General features: G+C 39.2%; 1 protein-coding gene across 1 annotated transcript in view; it reads right to left on the bottom strand.

The window, feature by feature from the left end:
* Positions 1-287: 287 nt before the first annotated feature.
* LOC455892 (zinc finger protein 85) overlaps positions 288-12509 on the bottom strand; it is a 28707-nt gene continuing 16485 nt past the window's right edge. Inside the window, 4 exon segments of the mRNA XM_054672857.2 lie at positions 288-441; positions 443-517; positions 519-1390; positions 1392-3265. Of these exon segments, the coding sequence (XP_054528832.1) occupies positions 294-441; positions 443-517; positions 519-1390; positions 1392-3265 (2969 nt within the window). The 3' untranslated portion in view covers positions 288-293.

Genomic DNA, 12509 nt, shown 5'->3' with positions numbered 1-12509 from the left:
GTGTCCACTCAGGGTTAAATGGATTAAGGGTGGTGCAAGATGTGCTTTGTTAAACAGATGCTTGAAGGCAGCAGACTCATTAAGAGTCATCACCACTCCCTAATCTCAAGTACCCAGGGACACAAACACTGTGGAAGGCCACAGGGTCCTCTGCCTAGGAAAACCAGAGACCTTTGTTCACTTGTTTATCTGCTGACCTTCCCTCCACTATTGTCCTATGACCCTGCCAAATCCCCCTCTGCGAGAAACACCCAAGAATGATCAATTAAAAAAAAAAAAAAAAGAACTGAGGACTAGTTAAAACCTTTGCCATATTTTTCACAATCATAAGGTTTCTCTCCAGTATGAATTTTCTTATGTTTAGTAAAAATAGAGGACTGGTTAAAGGCTTTGTCACATTCTTCACATTTGTGGGGTTTCTCTCCTGTATGAATTATTTTGTTCAATAAGGTTTGAGGACTGGTTAAAAGCTTTGCCACATTCTTCACAGTTGTATGGTTTCTCTCCATCATTAATTATGTTTAGTAGGAGTTGAGGACTGGATAAAGGCTTTGCTGCATTCTTCACATTTGTAAGATTTTTCTCCAGTATGAGTTATCGTATGTTTAGTAAGGTTTGAAAATTGGTTAAAAGCTTTGCCACATTCTTCACATTTGTAAGGTTTCTCTCCAGGATGAATTATCTCATGTGTAGTAAGGGTTGAGGATTGGTTAAAAGGTTTGCCACATTTTTCACATTCGTAGGGCTTCTCTCCAGTATAAATTATCTTATGTGCAGTAAATTGGAGGGACAGGCTAAAGGCTTTGCCACATTCCTCACATTTGTAGGTTTTCTCTCCAGTATGAATTATCTTATGTTTACTAATGGATGAGGATTTGTTAAAAGCTTTGCCACATTCTCCACATTTGTATAATTTATCTCCTTTATGAATTATTTTATGTTTAGTAAGGTATAATAATCAGTAAAAAGCTTTGAGACATTCTTCATATTTGTAGGGTTTCCTTCCAGTATGAATTATCTTATGTGTAGGCAGGGTTGAGAAGTGGTTAAAAGCTTTGTCACATTCTTCACATTTGTAGGATTTCTCTATGGTAAGAATTCTCTTATGTTTAGTAAGGGATGAGAACTAATTAAAGCCTTTGCCACATTCTTCACATCTGTAGAATTTCTCTCCAATATGAATTATCTTATATTAAGTAAGGTATGAGAATCAATAGAAATCTTTGCCACATTCTTCACATTTGTAGGGTTTCTCTCCAGCATGAATTATCTTATGTGTAGTAAGGGTAAAGTACTGGTGAAAAGCTTTGCCACATTCTTTAGTAAGGGAATAGGAGCAGTAAAGGCCTTTGCCACATTCTTCACTTTTGTACAATCTCTTCAGTATGAATTCCAATATGAATTATCTTATGTCTACTAAGATGTGAAGACCGCCTAAAAGCTTTACCACATGCTTCACATTTGTAGGGTTTGTCTCCAGTATGAATTAGCTTATGTTTAATAAGGTTTGAGGAATGGTTAAAAGCTTTGCCACATTCTTCACATTTGCAAGGTTTCTCTCCAGTATGAATTATCTTATGCGTATTAAGGTTTGAGAATCGGTAGAAAGTTTTGCCACATTTTTCACATTTGTAGGGTTTCTCTTCAGTATGAATTATCTTATGTTTAGTAAGGGTTGAGAATATACTAAAGGCTTTGCCACATTCTTCACATTTGTAGGGTTTTTGTACACTATGAATTTGCTTGTGCCCAGCGAGGTGTGAGGATCGCTTAAAAGCTTTGCCACATTCTTCACATTTGTAGGGTTTTTCTCCAGAATGAATTTTCTTATGTATACTGAGGATTGAAGATCGGTTAAAAGCTTTGCCACATTCTTCACATTTGTAGGGTTTCTCATCAGTATGAATTATGTTATGTTTAGTAAGGGTTGAGAATACACTAAAGGATTTGCCACATTCTTTACATTTGTAGGGTTTGTGTCCAGTATGAATTCTCTTATGTGTAGTAAGGTGTGAGGATCGATTAAAAGCTTTGCCACATTCTTCACATTTGTAGGGTTTTTCTCCAGTATGAATCATTTTATGTATAGTAAGGGTTGAAGATCGTTTAAAAGCTTTGCCACATTCTTCACATTTGTAGGGTTTTTCTCCAGTATGAATTATTTTATGTATACTAAGGGTTGAAGATTGGTTAAAAGCTTTGCCACATTCTTCACATTTGTAGGGTTTCTCTTCAGTATGAATTATCCTATGTTTAGTAAGGGTTGAAGATCGTTTAAAAGCTTTGCCACATTCTTCACATTTGTAGGGTTTCTCTTCTGTATGAATTATTTTATGTTTAGTAAGAATTGAGAATACACTAAAGGTTTTGCCACATTCTTCACATTTGTAGGGTTTCTCTCCAGTATGAATTCTTTTATGTGTAGTAAGGTGTGAGGACTCCTTATAAGCTTTGCAATATTCTTCACATCTGTGGGATTTCTCTTCAGTGTGAATTATCTTATGTTTAGTAAGGGTTGAGAAAATACCAAAGGCTTTGCCACATTCTTCACATTTATAGGGTTTTTCTCCAGTATGAATTATCTTATGTCCAGTAAGGGTTGAAGATTGGTTAAAAGTTTTGCCATATTGTTCACATTTATAGGGTTTCTCTCTAGTATGAATTAGCTTATGCCTAGTAAGGTATGAGAATTGGTAGAAAGATGTGCCACATTCTTCACATTTGTAGGGTTTCTGTCCAGTATGAATTCTCTTATGTGTAGTAAGGTTTGAGTCCTGGTTAAAAGATTTGCCACATTCATATTTGTTGGATTTCTCTCCAGTATGAACTCTCCTGTGTCTAGTAAGGGTTGAAAACCAGATAAAGGCTTTGCCACATTCTTCACATCGGTAAGAATTCTCTCTAATATGAATTCTTTTATGCTGACATAGATGTAAAGGCATGCAAAATGATTTGCCACATTTTTTACATTTGAAAGTTTTCTTTCCAGTATGTTTTGTGTTATGTCTATTTGAATGTAAAAGTTTATGAAAGACTTTCCCATACTTATCACATTGAAATATTTTGCTCTGGGTAGTTGTCAAACACTGGTTTAGTTCATTATAACCTTCTTTGTGCACATTACACTCATTCATACCTTTACATCCTTTTCTTAACTGTAAATCCTTATGTCCACATTTTACATATTCTCTCAGTATCACTTTTTGAAAAGAATCTTTAATGCCTGGCCCTGGGCAAAAGTCTTCAGCAAAATGAGAACATATAACTGAAAGAAATAAAAATATCAAATTACTCCACTTACTAGACTCAGATAAATATAGATTACAAATCTAACCTATAATATTATACAAACTGCAGAAACCAGACAGCATAGCAAAATACCAAAGGCTCTAATTCTTTATATGTAATGAAAACGTGCTAACCAAAATATATCTGAGAAAAAATTATAAATGAGTTAAGTGTTTGAAGTACCTCAGGTGAGCACAAAGTCACACAGAACGGAAAAGCAAATGTTTGTTACATTTACCCAACATGGCTATTCCTGCTTCCCAATATAACATAATGCCTTTAGAAGTAAATTCCCAGCCAAATGCAGTCGCTCAACCTGTAACCTCAGCTACTTGGGAGGCTAAGGTACCAGTGAACCAAGATTACACCATTGCACTACAGCCTGGGGAACAGAGTGAGAATACATCTCAAAAAAAAAAATTATAAAAATAAATAAATAAATAAAAAAGAGGTAACTTGCCAACCTTTGATTTTGTTAAAAAAAAGACTAGTAAAATACTGGCTCAAATTTCTTTATTACTTGCTTGTCCGGGCCTTTCCACACACTGGCTTCTGTCTTCTATGATATATAGTGCAGAAAGAAATGGTGGTATACTTTGGAATGACAGTTTGAGTCTGCTGAGACCGAAGGTAAATGTTACAGCAGTAGAGAGACTGCAGTACCACAGAAAGAAAACAGGTGTAGCAAGTGATTACTGAATTTAAGAAAAAAGATGACTAGGGGCCAGGTGCAGTGGCTCATGCACATAATCCCAGCACTTTGGGAGGCCTAGGCGGGTGGATCACGAGTTCAAGAGATTAAGACTATGCTGGCCAACATGGTGAAACCCCATCTCTACTAAAAATACAAAACTTAGCTGGGCATGGTGGCATGTATCTGTAGTCCTAGCTATTCAGGAGGCTGTGGCAGGAGAATTGCTTGAATCTGGGAGGCGGAGGTTGCAGTGAACTGAGATCGCGCCACTGCACTCCTGCCTCGTGACAGACTGTGACTCCATCTCCAAAAAAAAAAAGATGAATAATTTCCTTTAACTAAAAAATAAACACAAAATTTCAGACAAGACACACTCAAAGAACATGTTTGAGGGACTCTCAGAATCTCTAACTCAGACAATTGTTCAAAGTATGCCAGGAGAAAGCCATATTACAAAGATTGTGACAGGTAACTTTTTAATGTTCAAATTTTAATAAAAGATTACAATGTGGCCAGGTGCAGTAGCTCACACCGGTAATCCCACACTTTGGGAGGCTGAGGTGGGCGGATCACCTGAGGTCAGGAGTTTGACACCAGCCTGATCAACATGGAGAAACTCTGTCTCTACTAAAAATACAAAATTAGTCTGGCATGGTGGCAGGCACCTGTAATCCCATCTACTCGGGAGTCTGAGGCAGGAGAATTGCTTGAACCTGGGAGGTGGAAGTTGCAGTGGGTGGAGATCATGCCATTGCGCCCCAGCCTGGGCAACAAGCGCAAAACTCTATCTCAAAAATAAAATAAAATAAAAATTTGAGGAAGAAACAATAAAAAATGAAATAAATTGAGTAACACTCAATAAGTGAAATATGAACACAGAGAACTACAGAAAATCAGAAAACTGGAAATAAGAACAAAAATATTTAAAATATTAGTAAACTAATTAGGGAGGTAAAAAAATATAAAAAAAACCTGAAAAATCTTGAAAAATGATGTAAAAATAAAAAACCTCAACAAACAAACTAGGATACAAGCAAAGATATTTATATCAAACACATATGTAAGCAAAATTGTAAAAGTCACAGAAAAGGGAATCTTGGGAGCTGCACCATAAAAGTGATGTGTTGGCTGGGTGCAGTGGCTCATGCCTGTAATCCCAGCACTTTGGGAGGCCAAGGCATGCCAACAACCTGAGGTCGGGAGTTCAAGACCAGCCTGACCAACATGGGGGAACCTGTCTCTACTAAAAACACAAACTTTGCTGGGTGTGATGGTGCCTGCCTGTAATCCCAGCCACTCGGGGGGCTGAGGCAGGAGAATTGCCTGAACAAAGGAGGCAGGGGTTGCAGTGAGCTGAGATCACACCATTGCACTTAGCCTGGGCAATAACAGCAAAACTTCGTCTCAAAAAAAAAAAAAAGTGTTATTTGCAAGAATACTCTTATGAGATAGCAAGTGGATTCTCAAGAAAAATTTTGCAGGCCAGAAGGATATTGTGTGATATAGTCAAAGTTCTGGGGGAAAAAAAAAAAATATATATATATATATATATATATCAAGTGAGTATATAATACCATCACAAAATCTGTCCTGCTAAATAAAAAGAAAAAAAAAACTTCAAAAATAAATGAATTCTAAAGAAGTATATTGGCACTGCCTTATATATAAAAGGCGCTGAAAGCAGTTGCTTCCAATGAAAATAACAAGACTCAACAAAACAACATATAATCATATTAAAATACATTATTTTCTGGGAAAGATATGCACGTACACAAAAATAAATTTCTTAGCACAAAGAATACATCTATATAGATACACAAAACAAAATAAGGAAGAAGTAAAAGCATATAAAATAAAAATAAAGAAGACACAAAGAGACAGAAAATGTGGGACAAAGATACAAGAATCAAATAGAACAATAAGTTAACATTAGTAAGTCTCTTTGTTTCAGAAAACTTTGTGTCTGTACAGGCAGAAGAGATTATAATCAGGAGGTCCAGAAGCCTGTGTTGGTGAAGGAGACAGGTTCCTGCTACAGATTCAGTGTCTGGGGTTGAGATAAGCCAGAAGTCTTCTAGGCACCTGTGTATATTCTTGGCAGAAAACTCTAGGGGCAAAGCTATTGTGGGCATAATTCCTGAGGGTAAAACCTTGTCCTGGGAGAGGAGTGGCCATGTCAATTTTTAGTGTGTATGGTCAAGAGTGGGTCAGAATCATGTGGGGGTTGGCACCAAAGTGGGGAGAGGGAATAAGTTCTCAGAACATTTTTACTCTCTCTTCCCTCTCACCCTAGGAGACCCAGAATAACAGGACAATGTACAATGTGACAGCCTGTGTGCAGAATAAACCCTCACTTCCCTCAGACATCTGAAGTCTCCCTCCAGCCCAGGCCTATGATGGTTAATACTGTCAACTTGATTGAAGGATGCAAAGTATTGATCCTGGGTGTATCTTTGAGTGTTGCCAAGGGAGATTAACATTTGAGTCAGTGGGCTGGAAAAGGCAGACCCACCCTTAATCTGGGTGGGCACCATCTAGTCAGCTGCCAGCACAACCAGGATACAAAAGCAGGCAGGAAAATGTGAAAAGGTTACATTGGCCTAGCCTTCATCTTTCTCCCGTGCTGGATTCTTCCTTCCCTCAAACATCAGACTCCAAGTTCTTCAGTTTTGGGACTCAGACTGACTCTCTTTGCACCTCAGCTTGCAGACGGCCTATTGTGGGACCTTGTGATCATGTGAGTTAAAACTAAATAAACTCCCCTTTATACATAGATATCTATCCTATTAGTTTTGTCCCTCTAGAGAACCCTAATACAAGGCCCCTGTGGTAGATCTCGTCTGACAAAAAAAGTTGTAGTTTGCTGAACACCAATCAATTATCCAACACCAACTGGCTGTCCAACAACTCAATTCTGACACCACCCAGAGTCAACACAGAATCCACAAGTTCAGGGCTCCGTCCCACAACACTGTCGCAACTACAGATGCCAGTCACATGGCTCTGGATAACCATCTATTTCTGAACTACTGCTAACAAGCCAAGGTCTTCCACATCTTCCTCCTCAAGTTCAATAATTTGAATAATTTGAAAGATTACTCAGAGAACTCAGCAAAGCACTGAACTTACATGTTGGCAACAGGCCCCCCAAAACCTGGCCAAAAAGTGGCCCCAAAACTGGCCATAAAGAAAATCTCTGCAGCACTGTAACATGTTCATGATGGCCATAACGCCCACGCTGGGAGTTTGTGGGTTTACCAGAATGAGGGCAAGGAACACCTGGCCCACCCAGGAAGGAAAACTGCATAAAGGCATTCTTAAACCACAAAAAAAAAGCATGAGCTATCTGTGCCTTAAAAGCATGCTCCTGCTGCAGATAACTAGCCCAACCCATCCCTTTATTTTGGCTCATCCCTTCGTTTCCCATAAGGGATACTTTCAGTTAATCTAATATCTCTAGAAACAGTGCTAATGACTGGCTTGCTGTTAATAAATACGTGGGTAAATCTCTGTTCAGGGATCTCAGCTCTGAAGGCTGAGGCCCCTGATTTCCCACTTCACACCTCTATATTTCTGTGTGTGTGTCTTTAATTCCTCTAGTGTCGCTGGGTTAGGGTCTCCCTGACCGAGGTGGTCTCAGCAAGTGGCGTCCATCATGGGGGCTCGAATCCAGGTTGAAGGTCAGTGGAGCGACGGTTGGAGAACGTAGAACTAAGCTGGAGGACACCCAAGTACTCTTAAAGCAATCCCCATGATGAGTAAGAAGGGGAGCTTGGAAGCATCAGGGTAACAATGGGACAAGTGTGGGCTGTGGTTCGTTCCACCTTGGAACTTTTTCACACTGATAATGAGGAGGAAGGAGAGTATAATGAAGTAACAGAAGAGGTTACATATCAGGTTTATTTGCCAGTGAAAGCTAAAGAGGCACAGGAGGGAGAGGTTCATCCCTACCCTTCTACACCCCCTCATTATTATTTTGAAGAAAAAGAGTGGCCTGACCCTCCAGATCTTTCTTTTCCAGAGGACACTGGGTGAAAAGTAGTTGCCCCAGTGACTGTTCGAGCAGTGCCTCGAGCAACTGCTCTTAGTTCCATTCAGGCAGGAATTCAGCAAGCTAGACGAGAGAGTGATATAGAGGCTTGGCAGTTCCTTGTTAGAATACACTCCCCAGATCAATGGTGAAATATTATAGCTACATTTGAGCCTTTTCCTTTTAAATTACTCAAAGAATTTAAACAAGCTATTAATCAGTATGGACTAGGTTCTCCTTTTGTAATAAGACTCTTAAAGAATGTTGCCGTTTCCAGTCTGATGATTCCTACTAACTGGGACGCTCTTACTTGAGCTTGTCTAACTCCTGCCCAGTTCTTACAATTTAAAACTTGGTGGGCAGATGAAGCTTCCATTCAGGCTGCTCGCAATACCCAGGCCCATCCTCAAATTAATATAACTCAGACCAACTTTTGGGGGTTGGTGGCTGGGCTGGTTTAGATGCACAACTGGTCATGCAGGATGATGCCACAGAATAGCTTACAGGAGTGTGTATTACAGCTTGGGAAAAGACCACTTCATGTGGAGAATAATACCCTTCCTTTAGTGCTATAAAACAGGGACCAAAAGAACCGTATATGGATTTTACAGCTTGGTTACAGGAGTCTCTTAAAAAGGTGATTACAGATTCGGCTGCTCAGGATATAGTGTTGCAGTTACTAGCTTTCAACAATGCTAATCCCGATTGCCAGGCTGCTGTGTGACCTATCAGAGGGAAAGCACATTTAGTTGATTATATCCAGGCCTTTGATGGTATTGGAGGTAATCTGCGTAAGGCTACTCTGCTAGCACAGGCAACGACAAGACTGAGAGTGGATAAAGGAAATACTCCATTTCCTGGAGCTTGTTTTAACTGTGGGAAGCATGGTCACACTAAAAAAGAATGTAGAAAAAATCAGCGAGTCAGGCCACCAGATAGGGGAAAAAAGAAAACTACTGAGTCTGAAATATGTCCAAAATGTAAAAAAGGAAAACATTGGGCTAATCAGTGCCACTCTGTTTGATAAAGATGGGAACCTGATTTTGGGAAATGCCATGAGGGGCCCGTCTCAGGCCCCGTTCTAAACTGGGGCATTTCCAGCTCAGGCCATTCCCTCACCCCTGTACAATGTCTGTCCCCCGCCACAGCTGGTAGTGCCACAGTAGACTTATGCTGCAAAACCTGTGAGCCTTCTGCCTGGGGAACCCCTGCTAAAGTTCCCAACAGCAGTCTGTGGACCCTTGCCAGCAGGGACAATAGGAGTTAGCTCTAGGAAGTTCTAGTTTAAAAGGGGTACAAATATATACAGGAGTCACTGATTCAGACTACAATGGGGAAATTCAAATTGTTATATCTACTTCTGTTCCCTGGAAAGCAGAGCCAGGAGAGCGCATAGCACAGCTCCTGATTGTGCCATATGTGGGAATGGGAAAAAGTGAAATTAAACGAACAGGAGGATTTGGAAGCACAAATAAACAAGGCAAAGTAGCTTATTGGGTAAATCAAATTACTAGTAAATGTCCTACCTGTGACATAACTATTCAGGGAAAGAAATTTAAAGGTTTGGTAGATACAGGAGTCAACATTTCAATCTTTTCTCTACAGCATTGGCCATCCGCGTGACCGATTCAACCCGCTCAATTTAACATAGTTGGAGTTGGTAAAGCCCCTGAAGTATATCGAAGTAGTTATATTTTACATTGTGAAGGGCCCGATGGACAACCTGGGACTATTCAACCAATTATAACTTCTGTAGCTATAAATTTATGGGGAAGAGATTCATTACAACAATGGGGAGCACAAGTTCTAATTCCAGAACAATTATATAGCCCTCAAAGAACATACAATGCATGAAATGGGGTATGTCCCTGGTATGGTACTACAAAAAAAAATGTGCAAGGTTTGAAAAAACCACTTCCAGCGGAAAAACAAAGTTCCCACCAAAGATTAGGATACCATTTTTGATGGCAACCATCGTTAAGCCTCCAGAACCTATACCTTTAAAATGGTTAACAGATAAGCCAATTTGGATAGAACAATGACTGCTAAATAAAGAGAAACTGGAGGCTTTAGAGAAATTAGTTACTGAACAATTAGAAAATGGGCGCATAGCTCCAACATTTTCCTCTTGGAATTCTCCAGTTTTCATAATTAAGAAAAAATCAGGTAAATGGAGAATGTTAACTGACTTAAGAACCATCAATTCAGTTATACAACCTATGGGAGCATTACAACCAGGATTGCCTTCTCCTTCTGTAATTCCAAAAAATTGGCCTTTAATAGTCATAGATTTAAAAGACTGTTTCTTTACTATCCCTTTATCTGAGCAAGACTGTGAATGGTTTGCATTTACAATTCCTGCAGTAAACAACAACGCTTAGCAGCCTGCTAAGCGTTTTCATTGGAAAGTGTTGCCACAAGGCATGTTAAACAGTCCAACAATTTGCCATACGTATGTAGGGCAAGTAATTGACCTACTCATAAAATATTTTCACAGTGTTACATTATTCATTATATGGATGATATACTTTGTGCTGCTGCCACTTGAGAAATATTACTCCAATGTTATGATCCCTTGCAAAATTTGATTTCTTGCACTGGTTTACTTATGGCTCCTGACAAAATTCAGACTACTACTCCCTACTCCTACTTGGGGACCCTAGTAAATGACACTACCATTGTGCCACAGAAAGGAACAATATGTAGGGATCAATTGAAAACATTAAATGACTTTCAAAAATTACTAGGGGACATTAATTGGATACAATCTGCTCTAGGCATTCCTACCTATGCCATGAGTAATCTGTTTTCTATCCTTAGAGGAAATCCTAGTCTCACTAGCCCTCAGCAATTAACAAAGGAGGCTGAGGGAGAGTTACAACTAATTGAGAAGCAAGTCCATAAAGCTCAAATAAATAGAATAGATCCAGAGAAGACTCTAGATTTGCTAATTTTTTCAACTCAGCATTCACCTGCTGGTGTTATTGTCCAAGAACAGGACTTAGTAGAGTGGCTTTTTCTTCCACATACTAATTCACGGACTCTAACTCCTTATTTAAATCAAATCGCTACTGTGATAAGGATTGGGAGAACTCAGATTGTTAAATTACACGGATATGATCCTGGAAAAGTTATTGTCTCTCTCACGAAGGTACAAATACAGCAAGCTTTTATAAATAGTCTTACTTGGCAAACCCATTTGCTGACTTTGTGGGCATTCTCGATAATCATTTTCCTAAAACAAAACTGTTTCAGTTTTTGAAATTAACTAATTGGATTCTCCCTAAAATAACTAAATGTAAACCAATTGAAGGTGCTGAGTATGTTTTTACAGATAGGTTTAGTAATGGTAAAGCTTCTTATTCCGGCTGGAAAAGTAAAGTTTTCCAGACGCCCTATACTTCAGCTCAAAAAGCAGAACTTGTAGCTGCAATTGAGGTATTGACTGCTTTTGATATGCCTATTAATGTGATTTCTGATTCTTCACACGTGGTTCATTCCACACAGTTTATTGAAAATGCTCAGTTACGATTTCATACAGATGAACAACTGATGACTTTATTTACCCAATTGCAAATAGCAGGAGTACAATGCATCCTTTTTACATCACTCACATTAGGGCTCGCTCATACACCTCTTCCAGGACCTTTGACTGAAGGGAATCAAATGGCCAATTGCCTAGTTGCTAACGCAATATCTAATGCTAGACACTTTCACAATTTAACCCATGTTAATGCCCCTAGTCTCAAATGCAGATACAGCATTACCTGGAAAGAAGCTAAAGCTATTATCCAGCAATGCCCAACTTGCCAAATGGTACATTCCTCATATTTTACAGGAGGGGTTAATCCTCGAGGATTGGAACCTAACTCTATTTGGCAAATGGATGTCACACATGTTCCCTCATTTGGGAGACTAGCTTATATACATGTATGTGTGGACACCTTTTCTTACTTTGTCTGGGCTACATGCCAATCAGGAGAGTCTTCTGCCTGTGTTAGTTAAACATCACCTTTTGCAGTGTTTTGTGGTGGTGGGCATTCCAGCTTCTATTAAAACAGATAATGCCCGAGGCTATATTAGCCAAGCTCTAGCTACATTTTTCTCTGTGTGGAATATTAAACACATTACCGGTATCCCATACAATTCTCAAGGACAAGCCATAGTGGAAAGAATGAATCTCTCCCTAAAACAGCAGTTGCAGAAGGAGGGGGGGGAAATAGACAATATGTAACCCCACAGATGCTCCTGAATCTAGCATTATTAACTTTAAATTTTTTGAGCTCGCCCAAAGGCCAGATGTTATCAGCAGCTGAACAGCATGTACAGAAACCAGCTGCAAAGAGAGAAGCAGAACAACTGATTTAGTGGAGAGATCCAATAACAAAAAGTTGGCAAATGGGTAAAATAACTTGGGGTAGAGATTATGCTTGTGTTCCTCCAGGCCAAAATCAACAGCTGATTTGGATACCATCAAGACACCTGAAACTTTATCAT

This window comes from Pan troglodytes, chromosome 20 (assembly GCF_028858775.2).
Source record: "Pan troglodytes isolate AG18354 chromosome 20, NHGRI_mPanTro3-v2.0_pri, whole genome shotgun sequence".
Lineage (NCBI taxonomy): Eukaryota > Metazoa > Chordata > Mammalia > Primates > Hominidae > Pan > Pan troglodytes.
Note: the sequence above shows the minus strand (reverse complement) of the source record. Positions and strands in the feature narration are given on the sequence as shown.